Source organism: Sphaeramia orbicularis, chromosome 11 (genome assembly GCF_902148855.1).
Source record: "Sphaeramia orbicularis chromosome 11, fSphaOr1.1, whole genome shotgun sequence".
Lineage (NCBI taxonomy): Eukaryota > Metazoa > Chordata > Actinopteri > Kurtiformes > Apogonidae > Sphaeramia > Sphaeramia orbicularis.
Window position 1 is genome coordinate 19,015,309 of NC_043967.1, and position 24,719 is coordinate 19,040,027.

At 37.9% G+C, this 24,719-nt stretch overlaps 1 protein-coding gene across 3 annotated transcripts in view; it reads left to right on the forward strand.

Annotated features, from left to right (window-relative positions):
• phf14 (PHD finger protein 14) overlaps window positions 1-24,719 on the forward strand; it is a 125,955-nt gene that overhangs the window by 42,465 nt on the left and 58,771 nt on the right. Inside the window, exons 14-17 of one of the 3 annotated variants that reach the window (XM_030147477.1) lie at window positions 4,324-4,486; window positions 15,781-15,843; window positions 17,373-17,494; window positions 19,071-19,463. In XM_030147477.1, the coding sequence (XP_030003337.1) occupies window positions 4,324-4,486; window positions 15,781-15,843; window positions 17,373-17,494; window positions 19,071-19,077 (355 nt within the window). In that variant the 3' untranslated portion in view covers window positions 19,078-19,463. Of the gene's footprint in view, window positions 1-4,323; window positions 4,487-15,780; window positions 15,844-17,372; window positions 17,495-19,070; window positions 19,464-24,719 lie in introns of those variants that run through there. The other 2 variants (XM_030147475.1, XM_030147476.1) reach the window with 2 other exon arrangements.

The window sequence follows — 24,719 nt, forward strand, 5'->3', positions numbered from 1 at the left end:
TCACCTCATATACCACATTCATTACGTGGATATGAACTTGAAGGGCTCTTCATATCCAACTCCTGCCTGGTGGGAGCAGCGCCGCATTAGAACCCACAGTTTGTTTATTCATATTAGGTTTGACATTTGAGGCCAGTTTGTGGCAGCAGGATTATCAGATGACGGATGCTGAGATGGTGGAAATGTCACACTCCCTTCTCTCAACTAACCGGAGTTTCTTATCTGGAGAGGAGATACGCAGCATCTGTTTCTCCACACGCGATAGTTCTTAGATATTCTGTAGAGTGTCAGTTAGCGAGGCGCTCCATCCCCCTGTGTTATGAAAGACGCAGCTCTTTTCCTGCTTTTGTAAATGAAAGAAATGAAGAGATGCAGCTGGTGTTACAGAACAGGACGGGCTTTTGTTTGCGTACCGCAATCTGGAGTCATTTATTTAAATTCAGGATAAAATGAACATGAAGGTCCTTCACTTTATTGGGTGGAAATTAGAAATCATGTGTGTAGATGGCGAGTCATAAGTAATTAGAGTAGTACACGTGTGGAAGCCAAACACTGCAGGGTACTGTTCACTATGATACAACAGGCAGAAGCTGCTTGTTCCTGGAAGCTGATTGTAAGAAAGTATCCATCCCTGTGTCCAAGTCTGACATCATGCAGTAAATATCAGGATTATCTGATAAGGCTGGAAAGAACTCCTGATAAGGTTTAGGTATAGACTCTAAAAGACCTTTTAAAAAGCTGAAACGAGTCCAGGAAATGAGTAAGCGTACCTACATTTCTTTTACTTGTAAAGTTTAAATACTGGGTTTGAGTCTCTTCCAGTCCAAGAAGGGGTTTAAATCATGTCAGGCATCAGAATCTAATCCTCTGTTTCCACCTAGTAGGGAAAAAAGTCCAGCCGTGTTTTTTATTACTGTCTGTGACCCACAGATTCATTGTCCCAGAGCTCCAAATGAGGATTAATGTGCAACCAAAAACGAATGTAGTGTTTCCACCAGTATGTTTAGTAAAAGCATATTTGTCAGCTGCATTAACAAGTTACACAGGCTTAAAAAAAAAAAAGAGAGAAAGCAAAAGAAAGAAATTGCATGTTTATACATAGAGTACGCCATCAGGTGGACCTTATGGGCTTGAGATTTACGTCTACTAGCCATAAAAATACAAACTGAAACATTGTTTGGTTTTAGTTGACTCATGTGAATCTTACTGCATTTTAAGTACATTTTAGATGTCCATTACTACATTACCCACAAGCGGCTAAATGTACCCCCCGTCCCACTGACTGAATAAACACCACCCCCAGTCTAATGGACAAAGCAGTACTCACCTCAGTGCAATAATCACACCCCACGCACCTTGTTTTCTTTTAGTTATATCAAAATTGAGTTTCGGGGATATAATGGTTTTACCCCGAATGCTGCCGCTGGATCCATCACCACCGGATATCCTTTGTGTGAACACGATAACTAGGACCGATTTGGATGGATTTCTTATCCCTTGATAACCAACACAGGGGACCCTTAGTGGAAGAATCCTATCGATTCCAGCTTCTCTATTAGTATTATAAGTCATCCAAATGGGGGAGCTTTAGTTGAAAATCTTTTTTTTTTTTTTTTCACATAAATCAAGCAATAATAGGCTGATTGAGATCAAATTTGGTTCATATTGATCATCTTAGAAATGTCCATTTTCTGGCTACCATCCAGAGTTCATATAGTGTCATTTTCATTCAATAGGTGGAGTTTTGTGGTGGAAAATTGGTTCTCTGACCATTATTTTGCCACTATCAGGTGGATATAGCTCAAATTGAGTTCATATCGATTGTGTAACAATTCTCTTTCTTCATGACACTACCTTGACTTTACATGATGTCATATTTTGACACCAGGTGGTGTGTTTTTTTCCAAATGGTTGGGGGAGCTTCTGTTGAAAAATCTGTCCTTTTGGACCTTATTAAGGAAATAGTTGGCCATTCAAGCTCAAACTTGGTTCATATTGAGATTTCCTTTTCTTTTTTGTCAGATGGATAAAAAAAAAGTTGATTTTTACCTTTACATGTTTTGGCTACAACCTGTAGCCTTCCTCACAAGGGTCACTTGATGTTACTGTGACGTGTTTTGTCAGCTGTTTTATCCAGGAATGCCATACAACAGGCGACAAATATGCCCCCTGCTGTCTGGCATCCTACAGAGGACAGAATCCCAGGTGTGGGATAAGGTTCAAGATCCTGCATCCCTGTTCATGGTCCTTTGTTCATATTGATCGTCCAATAAATATCTAATATCTTTTCTGACATTATTCAGCAAATAATTTTCAGGCTGGATATCCTTCATGTGAATGTAATCATTATCCCCTTTAGCACCAACATAAGTGACTCCTAGGGGAAGAACCCTATTGATTTTGGGTGTTCCATGAATATTGTCACTTGTTCAAATGGGGGCGCTTCTGTTGAAAAATCCGTTTCTTTGGATATTATTACTAGGTAGGCCAGGGGTCTGCAACCCTGGTCCTAGAGAGCCACTATCCTGCATGTTTTAGATATATCCCTCTTCCAACACACCTGATTTAAATGATAAGCCTATCATCAAGCTCTGCAGAAGCCTGATAATGACCATCAGGTGTGCTGGAAGAGGGAAACATCTAAAACATGCAGGATAGTGGCTCTCTAGGACCAGGGTTGCTGACCCCTGAGATAGACCAATCAAGCTCAAACTTGGTTCATTGCATTTGTATTTAGACAGTGCTTGTATTTGAATACTCTGTCAGAGTATTTGTAAACAACTCAAATACTTTTCAAATACTCACTAATGTTTTCACAATATTGAACAGAGGAAAGATTCAATAGATATTGTCTGCTAGCCACACTGACCAGATAATCAGAGATGAGGCAATTAGGCTCTTAATCCTTGTACAAACAGTTGTTCATATTAACGGTGCAGGGCAATAGAGATACAAAACATCTTGAAGTGATGTGAATCATGATGTGGCTTCCTTTACCTGGTTGCTTCTGCTAGTTTGCTTGCAGAGGTGCATTTTATAATAGTAAGTATCATCTCATGTTTGATAATGTTCTGAAAATATCAAATGAACAGTTGTGGGTATTTCTATAGTGTCACATTTCATATTAAATATATCCACAATCTGCTCTCTGAATAACAATTAAGTTGGTATCTTTTGTACATTGTGTTGTTTATTTGCTTTATTATATAGCAGAGGACTGGGAGGATTTCTGGGATATACCCTTGCTGTTGACCTCAGACAGCGTCAGCCTCGTTTTACCTTGTATTTATCCTTAATTACCTGTATATATTTCTTTTAGCTGTAACAGAGTTGGCTTTTTGTATATTTTAGTCATATTTGTATATTTTAATATTTTATATTTGTAGTTTTTGTATATTGACAATATTTTTCTGTATGTATTTTCAGTATAATTTTGTCTTTTTTTGCACTTTACATGTTTGCTGCTAAACAGAAACAGAGCAGCTAAACTGATTTTCATTGTTCCTGTAACAGTGACAATAAAGTTCTTTTCTTTTCTTTTCTTTTCTTTTCTTTTGTATTTTATTCTATTCTGTTCTATTCAAAATACTACTTCTAATACAATTAACAACTTTAAGGTCATCAGCTAAAACTTCTACTGATAGTGGGAAGAGATATTTGGAGATAATTTGATCTCCTGTTCAGACTTATCTATAAAATATATTGAACCTTTTTAAATATTATTGTTTTTTTCTTCTTTCCAAAAATCATTAATTATTTTTTGATTATTTTTTAAATTTTTATTTTGATTATTTGCCAGCAAGTGACTGTATTAGAATTGGATTATATTTGTGGAGGAATTATATGTGCTTCATGGTCTTAATTTTTTTTAAAAATTGTTTTGTTATTTGTTATTGTTATTTGACTAAAACTATTTATTTTATCCTTCTAACCATTTCTATTTGAAATAGTTTAAAGAAACATGTAACACATCTGATGATGTCAATGTACACAATAATATGCAAGCCTCTCTCTTGAAAAACATATTTTCAGATAAAATATGATGCCGTTTTGTTTTTTTTTTCTCCAGTGCAGTTTGTAAAATCTGAGATAAGTTTTTCTGTTGCATCAGTCGAAGAGCAAAGCCCAAGTCTTATATAATTATAGGGAAAACCCAGCATTTAGATCTAAGTGATTTCCTTTTTATCCCCCTTTGTGCTGCTTTTGATTAGAGAAAAAAAAACCAATGAAAGTGAGTTTTTGTACAGTAAAGACTAAAGATTTGGACCTTTTATATAAAAATTGATACACTTCAGTGAGAGGAGCCTTCTTTCTTTTCCTCAGGCAATGTTCCGAATGTGACCAGGCCAGCAGTGATGAGGCTGATATCGCCATGGAGACGCTACCCGACGGTACCAAGAGATCCAGGAGGCAGATCAAGGGACCGATCAAGTTCATCCCACAGGAGATGTCGCCAGAGCCCAAGAAACATCAAGTGAGAGGCACGGTGTGTATCGACACACTGGAAACACTAAATGTCTATTGTTTTACTGTGAACTAAGGCTGCTTGTGTTACACCTAGAAATAGTTTCTATGGCAAACTTTATATTCCCACCTCATCCTCTCCGGTTAGTGTCTCTGATGGCAACGCAGGCTAATTGATTGATTTCTATTGATTACGAATAATTAAGTGGAGTTATCATTAGATTACAAAACAATTAACTCCAGTTCTCATTAGACTCACACCCTATTTAAGGTTATCAGAAAGTTGCACAAGGTGACAGCGTGTTCCCTTGAGCGCTAACAAACGGTTGTTACCAGCAAGACTTGATTCGCTCTTGTTTTAACATTTACTTTAGATAGAAGAGTATAAATGGCCGTCCGCTGTTACATCACTCACTCACTTTGATCAGACCAAAGAAAATGAGGCAAAGGGGAAAACGTTCAGACAAACAACAGGGAAGTTTGAAATAGTACAGCGGTGAATAGAGTAACACTGTTTTGATTCGTCTGTTTTTTCTGGAAAGAGGTTTAATTGGTTTAAAAATATTAGAAGTGTGCAGGCAGTGCATTTTAAAAGCCCGTTCGTCGGAGCCTTGGTCTGCTTTTGAAGTAATGGTGTTATTAAGAAGAATAGTCACACAGTTTGTGTAGTGTACTGCTATTAAATTAAAATCCAGAGTAACGACAGTTGTCTGCAAATGATTTTTAAATATATAGAGCATCAGGGAACTGTCTCATGGCTAACTCACTTATTCAGCATCTCCCAGTAAATCAGCTGTATCTTCTCCACACAGGGAGTTGTTTGGTGATTACCTGCAGAAGTCAGACGAGGCAGTTTAGACCTGCAGATGTTAAAACACACCTTCCTATAGATCAGGGGTGTCAAACATACGGCCTTTGGGCCAAAACTAGCCTTCCAAAGGGTCCAATCTGGCCCATGGGACATTGACTGTCAAGTCAAGTTGTATGAATCATAAAGTTAAATGCTATATTTTTCAGTTCCAGATGCCTGATACTAAATGCTTTGTGCCTTTGTAGATCTACTGCAATCTGTAAGTTGTAATGTCCAAATGATAAGCTGAGGCATAATATTGTTAAAATTCACTAGTTTTCTTAAGAAATTTGGGGTTGTTCATGAATTTTCAGGTGATTCACATTTTTTATTTGAGGATAGTTTGTAAAGGTAAACATTTATGCATACTGTAATTTTACCTTTTGCACTAAAACATAGAGAAAAATGTGTAGTTGTCATTATTTATAGGTTATTACATTAATATTTTACTGGTCCGGCTCACTTGAAGTCAAATTGGGCTCCTGGACTAAAATGAGTTTGACACCTCTGTTATAGATAGTATAGTATAGTGTAGTGTAGTATAGTATAGTATAGTACAGTACTGTGTAGTAAAATATAGTATAGTATTTAATTTCCTTTCATAACCTTTATTTGAATTTGGAGATATATTGAGGACGCAACCCCATTTACAATATAGCTGAGACAGAACAAAACATTTGAAACATACAATGGATATATCAGAAAAGTAAAAGTGACAAAGATGAATTATAGACAGTATAGTATAGTATACTACAGTATAGTAGTGGATTTAGCCACTGTGATGTCATCCATTGTTTTGTGGACGTTTGAGCTGTTGCTGTGTTGGCACAAGTGACCGTATGTGGATGAGTGGGTTGAGCTGGAGCCGCTAAAAATAAAATAAAAAGCTAAAAAGGACCAGACCACTAACTAGGAAACAAGATGTTGAACCACTGCTTGCTTTAACAACCACCATATCTGATAACAGTAATGTCATCGAACATAAAAACACACAAATTACACAGATTAATTACTTTCTGAACCACAACTACTAATAACATAACAGTAACAACTAGACCCACTCTCATTTTGACTTCTATTTTTATTGCTTTTTTTCTTCGACTCTGAACATAGTTTCACATTGGTCACGATAATGGACGTTTTGTGAGAAGCTTCCGCCATTGTTCAATTTACTGTTATATCCACAGTTCAATACCCGCTGTTCTATATGACTTGAAAGAGGATCAAATCAGCTTGGTTAGCTATGTCGTATCTATTAACTGTCTGGACTTCTGGAGACTCAATTAGCCTGTTTACATGCACACTAATACTTCGATCATTATCCGATTTGTGGAGTTATCCGATTATTCAAGGGATCATGTAAACAGCAGTAATCTGATTATGAGAAATTTAATTAATACACCTGGATTCCTCCCCAATGTCTTCCTTCATATATACAGGTTAATCTGACTCATTTAGTTCTTTTACGTTTGCACATGTGTAAACACAATTAAAATAATAGAAAACGGATGTTACATTGTCAAACATGAGTGGAAGACAATAGCAGGAAGTTTCAGTCTATCATCACTACATTCGTACATACTACGAAAGAAATCCGATAAAGGACTGGAGTGTCTAAACCAGGGTTTTTATTTTCATATTTCTTAAGTCCGTGTAACGTGTCAGATCTGGTTATTACTATTATCCAATTCCTCCCAGTTATCGGATTTTCATGGTCATGTCAATCACCTCAACGATACAGTGACTTATGACTGACTCTAGTGGTGCTAACTGGTATTGCAGCAAAAACTCAACAGACTTGACTGAAAGTTTGATACAGATCTTTGAAACAAATAATGACATCTTTACCATAATGTCAGCATCATATTTTGGACAAATCTATAATGTGCCAGTATAATTTCTTTTGGACACAGTTTTTGTCGACATTGCCACCCTTCCTGCTTTAAATCCTCTTGTAGTTTTCCTCTTTCCTTTGGCCATGAAAGTTCTCAGTACATGGACTGTGTCGTGTCTGCGGAGTCACATTTAGTGTCAGCTGTGAGAGGGAACAGAAGCCTTTCCCCTCCCCTCGCTGGATCCTACTTATCTGTACTCACCACGCTCTGTTCCTGTGATACAGAGCTGCCCCCCCACTCCCGCAAGAAACACTGAAGATTGATATCTGACAGCTTGGTTGGTGGAGGAGGTCTTTCACATCTCTATTGTTTTTTCTTCTGTCAATTTCTGACCCCTGCCAACCCCCCCAGGGATTTAAGACAACTTTCTCCTCCTCGTGAGTGTCGACGCTCACAGCAGAGCAGAGCGGACACAACTGAATCCGCCCCCGACTACAAGTCTCTGTTACAAATAGAGAAATGAACAAGAGAAAGAGGAGTGTCTCAGCCACTTCTCTATCTGTCTTAGAGGGGAAATAGTGAAGCAGAGGAGCTCAGTGCCACTCCGGGTTAATATGTTTTTTTTTTGTTCAGGTTTTGGAAACCCTGGGCCTAGACATGTGCCGAGGACCCTGCCGGAGCTCTCAGGGATTAAGCAGCTTTCTGATTTTTCTCGCAGCCACTCGGGCGAGGCACTTCACTGCAGCATTTATCTTCAAATGCAAGGCGTGCAATGGCAGGCGCTAAAAGGGCCCTGCTTTGCATTTTTAATGCTTTTACCAGGGCACCCAAGTGCTGGCACTTCTCTAAAGCCATGTTTCAATTTATCAGGACCGGCTAATCGACCTCCTGCTGGCCTCCAAGTCTGCCGTGTGTGTGTGTGTGTGTCTGTGAGTTCATACGTCAGAAAGGAGGGTGTGTGTGTACGTGCACATCATTTACTTTTAACCAAAAGGCCTAACATGGCCCCGTGCCACCGTCATGAGGCTCCTGGCTGTTATTCATGCCTTGTAGTCACTAGTGTCCATTGGAGGAGAACCTTTAAAGTCAACCTGTTAACTGAACTTTATTTAGCATGTATCTTATGTCGTGGCCATAAAATTAATGCTCCACAGCACACTCTGTCTGGGTTTTACACCGGTCTGCTGGCGGATAGAGACGGTCTCAAACTCTGAGGACAGTCCATTAACAGACATCTGTTTGTTTGTGAATGTGGGATTGGAAAGAACCCAACCGGGATCTGTGCATTCATCAGGGAGTTCAGTTTTAATACCTACCATAGCTCCCTGTCAGCAGGTTTCCTTTTACAACTCCTGTTTATGCATTAACTGGAGGTGTTCTGTGGAAATACATCAATCTGAAGATGAAACAGTATTAAACAGCTAAACATTTTTCTAATGTGGATACAGAGATGCAGAATGTTGTGTATCTGCACCTTACTCAAATAGAAGTATAGTATAAAAACACACCAGGAAAAGTAGATTTATTTATTTATTTATTTATTTATTTATTTATTTATTAAAATTAAAAATATAAAAGTAACTTTGGATCTTTCAGTGCTTTCCTGCATCACAATAATGTAATATTAAGAACCAATCTGACTTCAGTTGAAAAAAAAAAGAACATTAACTTTGCTTAAATGTACAAATAAGTGTCAGAAATAGAACTCAAACCATTATGATGCCTTTTCTCTGCCATCCAATTGCCTTTTACCATCTGTTTTGTTTCAGTATCTTAGTTTTTTGTATATGTATGTGGCACATGGATTGTTGTTTTTAAACATATCATTGTTTCATTCATTTAGGTTAAAATTGGTCTTGATATTGCAGAATTATATTAAATAAAAATAACTTATAATTCCCCCTCAAATGCATTAAGACTAAAGTAATGAGCGTTGTACATAATGAGCAGAAAATGCCGTTAGGTGTGTTGAGATGTAGCAAGTAAAAGTAAAATGATTTTGGAAAAATAAATACACAAAATATAGGTACAGTAATGAAGTAACTGTACTGGGACTTGTACCTTTATTTAGATCGCTCTATCTTCTTTATTTTTAATTGAGATCGTTCTTTTTTCAAGTGGCCCTGGTTAAAAGAGCAGCATAATTATTGCTACAACAATAAATGCACGCTGTTCAAACAGCTTGCACACACTACAAATGTGAATAAAATATTTTGTTGTATGAAATAAAAGATGAGAAACAAAATGGGTTTAAGCTCTAAAACAATTTCAGTGTTGTAAATTTAGGAGCAATCACATCAGTAGTACTGTAATATCTGTTTTCTCAATCCTTTAAAATGGACATTTATGACACTTTGTTAAACAGTTGTGACTGTTTTTTGTACTTGTACTTTTTTTTTGATTTGTTTCCTGGTGTGTCCACACATACCATGCCATGTTTCTTTTAAAACTCTTTACTTGTTGCAACATCCATCAACATCCATTTTTTTAATTCACGTGACTCTAGTAGCGGAAAAAGGTCTTTCCATTGCAGTTTTGTGTGATATACCAATTGTGCTACACCAGAAAAACCACCTCTTGCCAGCGCAAAAACTTTTCATTGCAAAACGAGAGATGGTATCCCGTGTTTCTTCATCTATGGTCACAGACAGCTCCTTCTCCCAGATACCTCTGACCCTCTGCCAATCAGTAATTAACTATTAAGTGCACGGTAAAATGAGCTCAGAGACACTTTCAGTTGTTGTTGAAACAGCATTTTCTCAACAGCAGATATTTCAGGATGATTAATAAGGGTGGTGCTATGACTGATATAATGCCATATTTGCAAGAAGTGAAAGAAATCTTGTTTGATCAGTTTGTAAGCTGTTCAAATGACATAAGCTCATCATCAAAAGGTCACTAAGAGATTTAATATTCTTATTAAACCATTGTCGAAAACCAGGGTCTGAAAAGCCTGGGGGAAAAGCAGGGTTATTTATTATTGGGGTAAACATAGATTTTATATTTGATCTGCCCTTAAGACGGCATACAAGCCGCCATGCTTTTAGAGTGTTAATTGTTACAGGTTTTGTACAACAAGCTTTAATATGCTTAAAATTATTAAAAAATAAGTCTGCACTGTGACAATGCTGTCTCAATATCCATTCAGTTTGAAGTTTTATCCTTAATCCCGTCACTTACAAATCTTAAATGGGCACAAAGTTGATATATTTTAATATTAGGCAAGTCTAAGCCACCCATCAAACTTGGTAAATGTAGTACTGCCATCTTATGCCTAGGTCTGTGCTTGTTCCAAATAAAAGAACTGAGCCTGCCATTTATGTCCTTCAACACCCTAGCAGAAAACAAAACAGGAATAGCAGCCTTGGCAGCACTTTAATTTTGACCAGGGCTATGCGTCCTAACCAAGAAACAGGAGGTGATATCTATTGCTCTAGATCCTGCTTAATTTTGCTAAATAAAGGTGCAAAGTTGGCTTTATATAGTTGATCAAAGGATGGGGTGATAGATTCCCAAGTGCACAAACCCACTGGGAGACCATTTGAAAGGAAAGGAAGGTACAGTGGTTGATATTACTGAAAGAGTACCAAGGAGCATAGCCTCTGATTTAGCCAAATATATCTTATAGCCAGAAAAACAACTAAATCTGTCAATCACATCAATAAGAGCTGGTACAGATGTTTCAGGGTCAGTCAGAAGGATCAGAACATCATCTGCATATAAGGATATTTTGTGACACAGCTGTCCGGACTCTAAACTACGTATTGTGGAAGTCAGCCTTACGGCCTCAGCAAGTGGCTCAATGGCCCAAGCAATTACGAGGGGTGATAAAGGGCAAACCTTCAGCACCCCTCTGTGAGTTTTAAAGTATTCAGACCAGAATCCATTAGTCCAAACTGCTACCTCTGGTCTAGTATATATAATTTGGACCCATTTTATAAAGTTCGCCCCTAAACCAAATTTGTCCAATGTATATAATAAGGAGGACCATTCAGTTGAGTCGAATGCTTTCTCTGCATGGAGAGAAAGCACCAAACTGTTGATTAGCATTCAACAAACATCTGACATTAGCAACTGAATTCCGACCCTTTATAAAACCTGTCTGGTCTTCCTTTACCAGTATTTGTAGAGATTTTCTAAACGGGAGGCTAAGATTTTGGAGCAGCTTCCCATCCACATTTAAGAGGGCTATGGTTCTGTAGGATGCACAAGATTCAGGACCCTTCCCTGTCTTTAAAAGGAAGGATATATTGCCCTCCTGTTTGTGGGAATTCTCCTGTAGTGAAAGAATGATTAAACATATCAAGAAGAGGTTCTACCAGAATATTTTGGAACCGTTCATAAAATTCACAACAAAAACCCTCAGGTCCTGGAGTCTTTCCATTTTGTTATGTTTTAATAGCTTTGATCACCTCAGTTTTAGTTATGGGACTGTTAAGGGCAGTCTTCTGCTCTTATGATAAATTTGGTAAATTAAATTGAGCAAAGAAATTATCCATTAATTGTTCCCCCTCTGGAGCTTGTTCAGAAGAATACAGCTTTTTGTAAAAATTCTTAAAACAGTTATTTATCAGTTTATTTTCATATACCTTGTGGCCATCGTTATCAGATACAGCTGCAATAGTTTGGGATTCTGCACGTTTCTTAACATAATAGGCCAGACATTTACCTGCTTTATCGTCATGCTCATAAAACCTCTGTCTAGTATACGTCATTTTCTTCTCTGCATCCTTAGTAAGAAGGCAGTTTAGAGCTGATTTAAGCGCAGTGATTTCTTGCCACAATGGTGGTGAAGGAGAGGCAATATATGCTTTTTCTTTATCAATTCACACTTTAAAGATTTTTGTTTCTCTTGTCTTTGGTGCTTCTTTGTTGCAGAGTACGAAATAATTAACCCTCTTCCATAAGCTTTGCACGTTTTCCATAAGAGAGAGGCATGACTGGCCGATGAAGTATTGATTGTCAGAAAAGCTTTAAGTTCACAGTAGAAAAGTGGGATGTATATTTCTTATCTTTAAGAATAATAGTATTAAGTCTTCAGTGACGAGACTGATGTAGTGCTGTTCTGAGATGAATGCCCATAATCATTCTAGCATGGTCAGAAATAATTATGCTGGTTATGCCATCTTCTAAATATTGATTTTATTTTTTATGTAATTTTAATCCCGGTTTAGTTACCCTAAATGTGCATTTTCATGGAAGAACTTTAATAGACATTGTATCTATTAAATTGTCTGTACATTGATGACAAATTTAAGGTGGATTTAAGGTGGTGGTGGTGGTGGTGGTGGTGGGGGGGGGGGGGGGGGGGGGTTAACTGGAGGCTAGAGGGAGATGGGGATAAAATGCTCCCCCTAATGGGGCATGATTTACTGCTGCCAGCAGCCCACCACAGAGCTAACATTGAAACACTACATATAAACATATGCCATTAATCAGCTGTAAATTATAACAATTAAGTTAATATATCTAGTTACTACCAAATCCTATGCTCTGTTAATTTCTCTAATCCTGTGTGAAATGATTCATGCTTGTTAAAGATGCACTGATGTACTTAATTAAAAGATTGATTTTGCCTGGGACTTATAAACTGCCTGCAGCTTTAATTTCCTCACCTGAGCAGAGACTGAGATTAGCTGTGTGGCTGAGTGTTTTTCAGCTGACGCCGAGCTCAGATGCACTCTGGTCTCCCTGGCCTTATACATTACTTTAACAGACAGTTCTTTAATGCAAAAATTATTAAATAAAGCCAGTGCTTTTGTTTAGTGGTACATTCACAGGAGAAATACTGGAGGTCTGCAGAAGCCAATTGGCAGCATTCTTGCAGTTAGCATTCTTAATGATAAGTGCTCCATCTGGCAAGTGGTGGTGAGCCAAAGGCGACAGATGGAATTGTTTTCACAATCTGTTTAAATATGTTGTCGATTTTTCTTCCCCTTTTAAACCCTCCCCAGCACTCGCTTGGTAGCAACAAGAAGGAGATGTTTGAATTTATTTCCTTTTGTTGTCTACTCACTGTTCTTTAAAGAGTGCGCAAAAACTCTTCACACCAACATAAGAGTCTGGAGTGGTTGCTACACCTTCATTGGAGGCTGAGTGAACTTCCAAAGATCGGTACTCTAGTGTGTTCTGCCGTCACAGTTAGAACCACAGCACGCCGAGCTGTGAGTCAGCCCGGTGGTTCACTCCTGTTTTTCATCACGTCTGAGGACTGTAGTGAAGGGAAGGATTCCTTTTCACTTGTGCCTTGTCAAAAGTCTTATGGGAATACAGTATCTTACATTTGATCCATTTTGCTGAGCGGAGGTAGTGTTGACAGTGGTAGTGGTATAAAAGACATGACTCTCTTTATAATTACAAAAACTACTTAAACAGGTTGAGCCCATCCTTCAGCTTTTATTTACCAAACTATAGAAATACTATAATACCAAATATACATGTTTGACATGTGTGTATATATATATGGTATACCAGGTGTATATATAGGTGATATGGGTGTAAGAAAACTCAGTCACAACCCGTCAGTTATTTCAATTGGTTGGTTGTCCCCCCAAGGATGAAACTGGCATTGAGCAGAAGTAGGGATGTAAAATCCAGAGGGGGGGCTGATCCCCCCCCAACAAATTGCACCCTGCATGCAGACATGCTGATTTCACAGGACATTGCAGTGGTCTCTTAATTTTTTCCAGAGCTGTATTGGGCTGAATGTGGCTCCTGCACTAAACTGAGTTTGACACCCCTGATATAGACACAGTGGAATGAAATGGTAGGAACATCATTCTGGTGCACTCAAGCAATGGATATACAGCTATAAAGCAATGGCAATTCCTCTAATAAATGTACTTACACAAATGCGTCCCAGTCTACCTCAGAATCTGGTCTGAGTGACTGGATCTCAGTGCTTCTTTGGTGCGTCATGCTTATAGTCACGCCTAGCACCAGAGTGGACGATATTACACAGGATGTATTTTATTACCCCGCCCCCTGAAGGGGAGGCAAGGGGTATTTTTGGTTCAGTTTGTTTGTTTGTTAACACTCTAGCAGCAAAACTACTGGGTGAATTCATACTAAATTGGGTTTATAGATTGCCAGTGACCCAGAATAAATGTGGTTACATTTTGAGAAAAGTAGGTCAAAGTTAAAATTTTTTATGAATTTTTAAAATCTTGTTTCTTGTCCCATTTTTTCCCAATGGGCGAAATTTCTAATGTTCATAAAAACATCAAATTTGTTTCAATTTACTTCAAACTTGGCACATATGTAGAGGCAATTGATATGCTGACATCAGCACATGCATAGACATGACATCAGCTGGATCAATGTCAAAATAGGCTACAATACGTGTGAGGGGCAGGGTTTGTTGTTCTTGGAACCACTTATTTTATTTTACCTTACCTTACCTTACCTTACCTTACCTTACCTTACCTTTATTCAACCAGCAAAGTCTCACTGGCAATAAAAGTACCTGTTACAATAAGGGTCCTGGCCAAGATAAGCAGCAAGCACAATTAACTAGCTTATAGACAGGGTAGCAACAAAACATATATTTACATAGACATCATGTGAAATGCAAGGCAAGTATAATATAAGCAAAGAGAGCAGATTAAGTATTAAATGAACTGGACAAAACATCTACAACCAGACATGTCTGCCTCTGTGAGACCAACTCCTTAAGTTCCCAGTTTTTTTTTTTTTTCTGATTCCAAGCAGCATTTTAAGGCTCTTTTTTTCTTGCTCACTTCAGTGCAGACATTTGAAATCGACCGAAGGAATAAACCCTGAAACAGAAGACTGTAGCCACTGGTATTTGTGACAAATGTAGTTTTTAAGATGTGATGGAGGCAGCACTTTTTTACCGGTCCCAACAGGACCAGGAATGTACCAGAAAGAATAAAGAACTTCTTTTTAGGTGTAAGTTTTATTGTTTATAGACCAAACTATGAATCAGTTTGACTGGGTAATCATCATTGATAGGTTGTTTTATAGTATCGGAATCAGACACCGGCACAGATAATGGTCCATAGCTAATATTATAACTGATACTTCTAATCTGGAACTGCTAATTATAGTTAATCTGATGCTCTGCTCCACATTTATTGATTAATTCCTTTGCCTTTGTTGGTGAGTCATTCAGCTTTACTTATTTAGTCATTCATTTATTTGACTTAGACATTTAATTAAAGTCATCTAGTTTCTAATGAAGTCAAACATAGTTCATTAAAAAGATACTAATGCATTTACAGTGTCAACATTTCTGACTGTTGAGGTAGGAGCGGTATCTGCTGATTAATCTGTATCAACTTTATCCTGCTCTAAACTGTCAATATCGTTGTATCAGCCTTTAAAAATCCATCAGCCATCAGCTTCTAGTGTCACTTTCCTCAAGTTAATAATTATGCATCAACATTTTTAACATCTCATCACTTCTTTCATCTATGTTTTGACAGCTAGACAGTCAGAGTCAGGACACTGCTGGAGTAAATCAGACTATGAAAGCAAAGGCGACAAAAATAGAATAGTAAATGATGTGTGTGCCCCCTCCACCACCACCACCACCGTGGAAATAAGTCTGTGTTCACTTGCATCATGAGTCCGACCACTGCTTAAAAGTGAAATGTTTGTGTCTTGCAGAGAACCCGAGGACAAAAGAGGAAGAGGGTGCCAATATGTGAAGACAGAGAAGATAAAATTGAGGTTTGTTATTGATTCTGCTACATGTAACTCAAATCTCACATCCAGCTACAGCTTCACGCCTGCGATTTCACTCATATTTGACTCTTTTATTTACTTAGTTATCCCACTTAGAACATCACATTACTTATACCACATAGACCACTGAGATTTATTACACTTTTGATTTTACTTAATGAATTTCTTTCACTTCTACAAGGTGGCGGTTCTTTATCAAATGTCACTTTTTGTCACAGAATTCCTTATGTATGATAGAGAAGTTTATATATTTCACAGGCTTCTACACTGAAAGAACACAACCTTTATTTTTTGCTGTGAGTTGTTGATTATCACTCGATCTTGAATGTATGTTGACTGAGTGAATATTTTGAAGTGAAAAGATTTTGGTACATCTATCGAGTAATTTTAAAGTGTTATCCCCCATTCAGAGTCTGCAGTTTTAGAATCATCCTGCAATTCATTTTTGGAATAAAAGGTTGAAAGTTGAGGAGTTGTTTTTAAAAAAAAATAGAAAGTTCCTCCTCTTGACTTTTCTCCTCACTACTCCACTTACTTTAGACTTAGACAAACTTTATTGATCCACAAGGGAAATTACTTGGTCACAATAATTCAGTGACATACAAAAACACAAGCAAAAAAAAAAAAAAAGGAAAGTAAGTGTGAAGAGATAAAAGCAATAAATAATATGAATAGAATACACTATTAAAGCAGAAAAAAATACATTTGCATATGTACAAACAGGAAAATGGAAGTAAGTATACACTATATACATACAGGTGTGAAAGTGACTAAGGTGCAGTAATGATATAACACACTTTATACAATACAGCTAAAGGTGAAGAAGAACATATTTTGATATTTTGTTTTTTCATGTAGGACAGCAGGTACAGTGACTGAAGAAGGAGGTTACCAGGTTTACACAGCCTTCTAACATTATATCAAAACCTGTTCTTATTATTATCTGTGTATTATGAGGGTTACAGAGACAGGAGTGGACTGGTGTAAGTGTGATCTTTGAGTAGAGCCAGGTTCACTGTTGTCTAGTATTTATGCAAAACTAACCATATCTGTGTTGAACTCACTGGTTTCAGATAGATTTAACCTTAAGAAACACAGAAAATAAACTTATCCAAAGTTGTGGAGCTCTGCTAATGAGCTAAAAGTCCAACACTGGCATCAACCTGTGGTAATAATAAATAATGTGTGGTCACGATGCTCCGTCCCTTCAGACCTGGGGACATTAAGATGAATATTCACAACATTAAACGAGTTTCATGAAGATTTCTCTACTAAACAGCACTTCCAACAAATTTGAAAAACTCATGACATTTTTTTCTCTTTTTTTTCATTTGACTGAATATTCGACATAAGCCTAATCCTAGTCCTCATTTACATTAATCGTGTTTTTTAAAAAATATTGCTCAGTGAATTTTCCATCTCTCTCCCCAGTTAATCATTTCATTCCTTGTAACATCCCGACCATCAACAAGCGCCCATAAAGCTCTCGATTCTAATCAGCCGTGTTTCCATAGGAACCACTGCCACGGGAACGCCGACAACGTCAGTCTGCAATGCAGAAAAAACCCAAAGCTGACGACACGAGGACTGAGTGCACGACGTGCAAAGGACCAGGCGACAACGAGAACCTTGTGAGGTGAGGAACGTGTGTGTGTGACTGAGGGGATGGAACAGAGGTGGTCTTATTAAACATTCACTCCGTGTGTGTGTGTGTGTGTGTGTGTGTGTGTGTGTGTCTCGTGAGGCAGCCATATCCTCCTGATGATTAAAGTTCAGTCTTCATTAGGCTCTGGCCGCCTTGGCTCTGCAGAATGAGGGGGCTCAGGGTATCTTCTCCATAGGGCCCCTATATTGACCTGCCACATACATTTGCACAGTTCATTAAGGTGTAATGAATAGCACAATTTATTCTGCTTCTTTCTTGGGATTTCAGGTGTCAGGCATCTAATAAACAGAATTTTTCTTTGACACTGGAATTCTATGGACAAACCATATCTAGACTACATGATGAGTCTCAAAAAAAAAAAAAATCTTTATTCTCATTAGATCTCTGACTGAATAGAATCTCCCTTAAGAATGTGTATCGTCTTTCTGGAACTGTCATTAGCTGACTTTATGAATTATGTATGACAATTTCCCCTTCTTTATTACCAATCTACCAATTGATTATTTGCTAAACTGGTCTTCAAGTCTTTATCTGAAACACACTTCTGTTAACGATGACAGTTTGAGCACAGTATATAATATATTTCAATCATGTACGTTTGATTTCTCTGTTTAAAATGGCTGCTGATGGAATGTCAACACTTTCTACATGTTTATTTGCTGTACCTGTAAATTACAACTAAATGCATTCAGTGCAGTTGTGTTTACTAAAACACTGTCCTGCTAGGCAATTTTCCCAAAAATAGAAATGCTTTTAATTTTGCATCCACTGTTAAACTACTGTCAGTGAACTCCACTGCTTCGCTTTTATCTGCCTTCACTCTTTTTTTTTTCTGGTAAAATGTTAATCTGAGTCATCTTCAAAAAGTGTTGGATTTGAAAACAAATTCCAAGCCATGACATAATATAACAGTATTTCAACCAGCTTTTATGTTCTGTGTTGAGACAAAAACTATGGAAGTCAAGGCAGAAAAAGACCTACATGAAATACGAACATAGGCTTCAGTGGCATTTATTTACACTTTTGTTTTTTTGACGATTCTTTCTTGTTAACTGATCTTACGCTGGACTCATTTGCTTCGAAATCTAGGTACATTTATTATTTATTTTATATTTTGTAACTAAGAAACACATGGCTAATCATGTCACCACTTTAAACTGCCCCGCTCAGTTCACGCGTGGATAAATCATTTACTGCGGAAAGAATTTAAACAATCATATTTCATATTCGTCTTAGAGAATAATGTAGAACCGATAATGCTGCTTAGTGTGGCTGAGTTGAGTACTTATGATAACACTTCATTTAGGTTGAGAATAATTAGCTTTGACTAAATATTTAACAATCTCCTCATTGTTTTATATTTCAAACTGTCCATTAAACTATGCCTATGCCATTGAAACCAAGGGCGATCAGCTCAGCTCTAATACCACCACCGTGTCTGTGTTGTCTTTGTCGTGGTCTTGAGGCATCATTTAAGTTGTGCGGGTTGCTGGTCGGGGTGTGAGAGGTGTGCTGCCCTGACTCTTTCTATCTTTGCATTGCACAGGTTGTGAGAGCCGGGGCAGCCACCTCACCTCCCATAAAACACTGGGACAGATGACCGTTGGCTTAGAGACAGAGAGAGGCTAATTGAGGCGTTTGAAGAATGGCGGTCGGGTCAGGCTGAAGAACGAGACCGCCAAGCCGGCCCGCAACGACATCCGAGCCAAACTGGACCAACAACTGTCCAACGAAAACAAACAAAAATTGAGCGGAACTGTTTAAATTCAGTATACTCTCCGTTGTTTGTACACACTACGAGTAACTTGATCGATGGGTCATTGTGTTTAGAAGCAAATTATGCACTCAACCATTTAGCTCAGGGATGTCAAACTCATTTTAATTCAGGGGCCACGTTCAGCCCAATATGATCTCAAGTAGGCCAGACTACTAAAATAAAAATATAATAACCTATAAAGAATGAGAACTCCAAACTTTGCTGTACGTTTTAGAGTGAAAGAAGTAAAATTACATTTTGAAAATGTTCACATCTACAAACTGTCCTTTAAAAAAATGAGATTAACATGAACAACTTAAAATTTCTGAAGAAACGTAAGTGGAATTTTAACAATATTATGCGTCAGTTTATCATTTACGAATGTGCTTTGCAATTTACAGATTACAGTGGATCTTCAAAGACACAAAACCTGTAATAACAGGCAGAATATTGTGATAATTACAGGTATTTTTCTCTGTAGATGGTTGTTCATTAAAGAATGGTTTGTTAATGTAAACATTTCCAAATCATTTTACTTTTAACACTAAAACAAAGCCAAAAATGTGGAGTTGTCATTAATTAGAGGTTATTATGATAGTATTTAACTGTTGTGATCTACTTGAGATCATATTAGTCTGTATGTGGAACCTGAACTAAAATGATTTCGACACCCATGATTGTTAATGTTTTCAGTGTAATTTTTGCATTTCACAAATTCATCTCATGGGCCAGATTGGACCATTTGGTGGGCTGGTTTTGGTCCGTGTGCCGTATGTTTGATACCCCTGATTTAGCTAAACGCAACGGCCCCTCAAACCCACAGAGAATGCGCTTCGAAGCTCACTATGATTACAACAGGTTTATGAGGGATCATTGGTTTCTGTGTGATGAATTAAGGTGATGGGTCAAGACATCGGACTCGACCTGGGGCCAGTTTCACAAAGATCGACTTTAACTAAGGCTTAGATCCAACTATCAGATGTCAGATACATGTCTGAATTGGTTGCTCAGATCTGTTTTCTTTGTGTCTTACATTGGACTCATTTGCTTTGAATTCTAGGTTTTTTTGTTTTGTTTTGTTTTTTTTAACTAAGAAACACTTGCCTAATCATGCCACCACTTGAAACGACCCTGCTCAGTTCACACTTGGATAAATCATTTACTGTGGAAAGAATTTCAACAATTATATATGATGTTTTATGTAGGTCTTAGAGCAGGGGTGTCAAACTCATTTTAGTTCAGGGGACACATTCAGCCCAGTACAATCGCAAGTGGGCCGGGCCGGACCAGTAACATAACAGTGAAAAAAGTAAAATTACATTATTTAAGTGTTCGCATTTACAAAGTTTCATTAAAAATAACATGAATAACCTGAAATTTCTTAGGAAAAGTGTAATTTTAACAATATTAGGCCTCAGTTTATCATTCACACATGTGCATTATAACTTACAGATGACAGTGGATCTGCAAGTACACTAAACATTTAGTAAGAGGCAGAATGTTGTTAAAATTACACTTTTATTAAGACATTTCAAGTTCATATTTGTTCAGGTAATTCACATTTTGTGTGAAAGGATGGTTTGTAAATGTCAACATTTTTATTGAATTGTACTTTTTATTTATAGGTTATTATGATAGTATTTTACTGGTCTGATCCACTCTAGATCATATTGGTCTGAATGTGGAGTTTGACCCCTGATTGTTAATATCTTCAGTGTTGTTTTTGTATTTTATGAATTCGACCCATGAGCTGGATTGGACCCTTGGACGGGCCAGTTTTTGCCCACGGGCCATATGTTTGACACCTGTTTCTTAGAGAATAATGTAGAAACGATAATGCTGCTTAATGTGGCTGGGTTTAGCACTTATGATAACACTTCATTAAGTTTCAGGATAATTAGCTGTGACTAAATATTTAACAATCTCCTCATTGCTTTATATTTCAAGTGGTTACTGTAGTTACGACAAGTGTTCTCTTCTTGTTTCTCCTCCAAAAAAAGCACAAATCACGAACCAACATTTTCCTCTTCTTTGTCTGTTGGTGCTATTGGCTGGTGTAACCGACCAGTCTCAGATCGGAGATAGCCTGGACTATAGACTAAAGCATCTTTATGAAACCACTCCCTGACGTCTAAACCAGTGGTCTGTCAGAAGAGGCTAAGAAGTTTAATTCTTGGATGGAAGGACAAGAAAAGCTCAGGTGCCCATTTTATTGGATTGTTCTGATGAAAACTTTGTGAACAAATGTGACAGCTGTTGGTGAATCGAGTTGACCCAAAGCCTACTAGCTACTTGATTGTCCACATGGCAGCTCAGATTGTTTGGCTGCTTTTCCCTGTATTAAATGATTTGAAAATGTTGGCTTGTTTATCATGATGCTCACTAGTGTAGCAGCACAGCAGAATCTCCAAGTCCCACAAAACACATTAAACTGCTGCATTCTTTTGCAACACTTACAGTAATCGAGCATCTTCTCAAATCCGTTCTCTCTGTCTCTAGGTAATAACTTGTATCCAGTATCTATAGAGTACGACTTGTTTAGACTTAATTTCATTGGTACTAAGACGGTGCTCTGTACTTTTGACCTTCCCTCTCATCATTGCCAATCAGTATTATTGATTGAAGTCATCTACCACCTAATCACTTTGAGCATTTCAGCGTGAAATCGCTTCATTGCAGACACACTTGGACCCGAACTTCCCCCTGACTTGAGTGTTGTGTTGTGTTGTTGAAGTCAGTGCAGGATCAGAAGTATTAAGAAAAGTCTGTGTTGTGTATAGAAAAGCCAACTGTCTCCGATGTATCCGCTGTTGCAGTGAGGTAACACAACAATACAGCATCTGTAGTAGAAACGACATAGTCTAGTTAGCAGTAATAGCTCTTGAATATTAGTCCAAATGTCATTAGTGTCTTTAGGCATTTAGAAGTCTTCCTCTGTCTCCATATCTTGAAGTGACAGTTTAACTGACACGTCCTCAGAAATAAGCCCAGTTTTGTCTCCGTCCCCGGTGGCCCATAGTCAGCGCTGTCAAAACAACAGCTGCTTCCTGCTCTGTCAGGGCTCATGACAAGTGTCACACTCTGCCCTCATATGTCACTCCGTTGCCTGTCCGGGGCCCTATATGCATGCTTTTGGGAGTAGTCAAACCCATGCATTTTACTGCCTCTGCCTCTCTGGAGTGTGTCCACAGACAAAACCGTACTGGATCCGTCCTTAGAGATGAGATGTTGGTGCAGAATGACTCGCTGACTCCTGACCGGTACTTTCCCATCACTCATATCCAGTCGGTCTCAAAGACTGCCTGTCAGTTCTACAGTACGATGCATGACTAATTCTATTTACCCTGATCTGTACAATAATTTCACCTGGAAATAAGTGATGTGGTCTTGTAGAATTTGAATGCCAGGTAGATGCATAGTGTGACGATGTGTACAGTATTTATTTGAGGCCAAACATCTTCATTTTTTTCTTTACGTGCCTGCATACTTGATTATATGTCATAAGCTTGTGTTGTGAACAGAGTTGAACTCTGATTTGTGATGTAGTCATGAAGTGACTACCATGTTTTTTTTTTATTTGCATACACTTTCATTTGTTTACAGACATGCTTTTAAGGGAATAATTCTGATTTATTGTGTACTGTATTACTGTGACACTGTATGAAGTAAGAATGTGAATGTTGCTGCTATTGTGTATGTGAAGTGTCTCAGCCTCTGGCCTACAGCTCTTGAAAATTAAGCGGAGCTTTAATAAACTCTTGACTTTTTCACCTTATTGCCGCAGTGATAAATGAGTGTCAGCCAGCTAATTAATTGTTCTAAAGGTGCAGCAGCGGCGGTCCGTTTGTGCGTGTAATGCCCTCTGTCATCTGTGATTTATCACCTGGGAAGTGGCCTTCTTGTTGGGTGGGGGTGGCTCCGACGAAACGTTGCATCCCGTACAGCCCGCATACAGTACTGAACCGATCCGCTGGATTCTCTTTCTGCAGCCACTGACACGGTGAGATCAGTGTAGAGTGTGGATATTTCCAAACAGAATAATTTACTAGACTTGCTTTGTACTGTAGCTGCTGAATGCCACTATTCTGACCTTTATTTTTGGAACATTTTATGCAAGTCCTAGAAAATTTAAGTTCCTCAAAGAATTAGAATCTGTGTGAGACTAAAAAAAAACGACATGAAAGGTAAGTTAGACATGAAACACAAGGTGAAAGAACATTTACTACAGTTAGACCACATTTATGTTTTATTAAACTATAGACAAATCATTTCATGTCGTCTACACAGAAAAAAGAAAATTAAGAAACAAACATCCCAGCATCCCATACATCAACTTATTTAAAACCAAACATTGAATTTATAATAGATTATAATGGTGACAGTTTCACTTCATTTCTTTGACTAAAACCAGAAATTGAAAATACACATTTTCAGTCGGCTGCTCAGTCCGAATCAAAAGACTAAATAAAAAAGTAGATGACCCCGTTTCTTACCTCGGTGGGAAAGGGAAATACATTTTCTAAGCTAAGACATTTTAAAGGAGTGATATTTTGCTTTTTTTAAAAGGAATTATGCATTTTAAAACATTTCCCTGTGGTCTACATAAACTGTAAATGCTATGCTTGGGTCTGAAATCTTCATTAATTCAACTCCACAAGTCTATCTTCAACAATATTTCTGAGTAATGACACTAGAAAGGTCATTTTGAGCGCTGGCCCTTTAAATGCACATGAGCCATTTCAGGCCCCACCCCCTCCAGGTTGTTGGCTGTGCTGCTCTGTCCCGTTCAACCAACAACTGAACATTTTAGGGAATCAGCTCGAAGTTTGGACATATTTTCAGTATGGACTCCAACTCCTGCTGCTGACAAACAATTATGTTGTACTCGGAGAAATGTTCATCGGAAGTCTTGACCTTATATGTGCAAATGTCATGTCGTAACTAGTTATAGATGTAACAGATTTAGCAGGAATTAAAACGGGTTGTACTAGAAATCCACTCGATTTTTGCCAAAATGAATATAAAGATAGCTTTGCAGCACCTGGAGGGTTCAAATTCAAACTTTTTGAACTATTAGGGTCCAAATACGCAAATGTACCAAAGACTAATAAAAGTGGGTTTAGCAAAATATGACCCCTTTAACAATCTGTAATTACAGCTGTGAATCACATATTTACCCCCACCACCTGATTGAAAACATATCTGAACACTGAGAATCACCATCACTAGATTTTCTGCACTCTGAGAACAGATTCCACTACAGTCCAGTGTTTCTTTTCAGAATTTTTGCCCAGTAATGGTGACACAATTGAAGACTCAAAGATTCTTTATTGTCAGTTCCCTAGATGCATAGGAGATACAGAGAACTGAAGAATTCTATCTACGTCCAGATGGGCTCCTTTCATTTGGCTCCATGAGGTTCTTCATCTATGGAAGTCC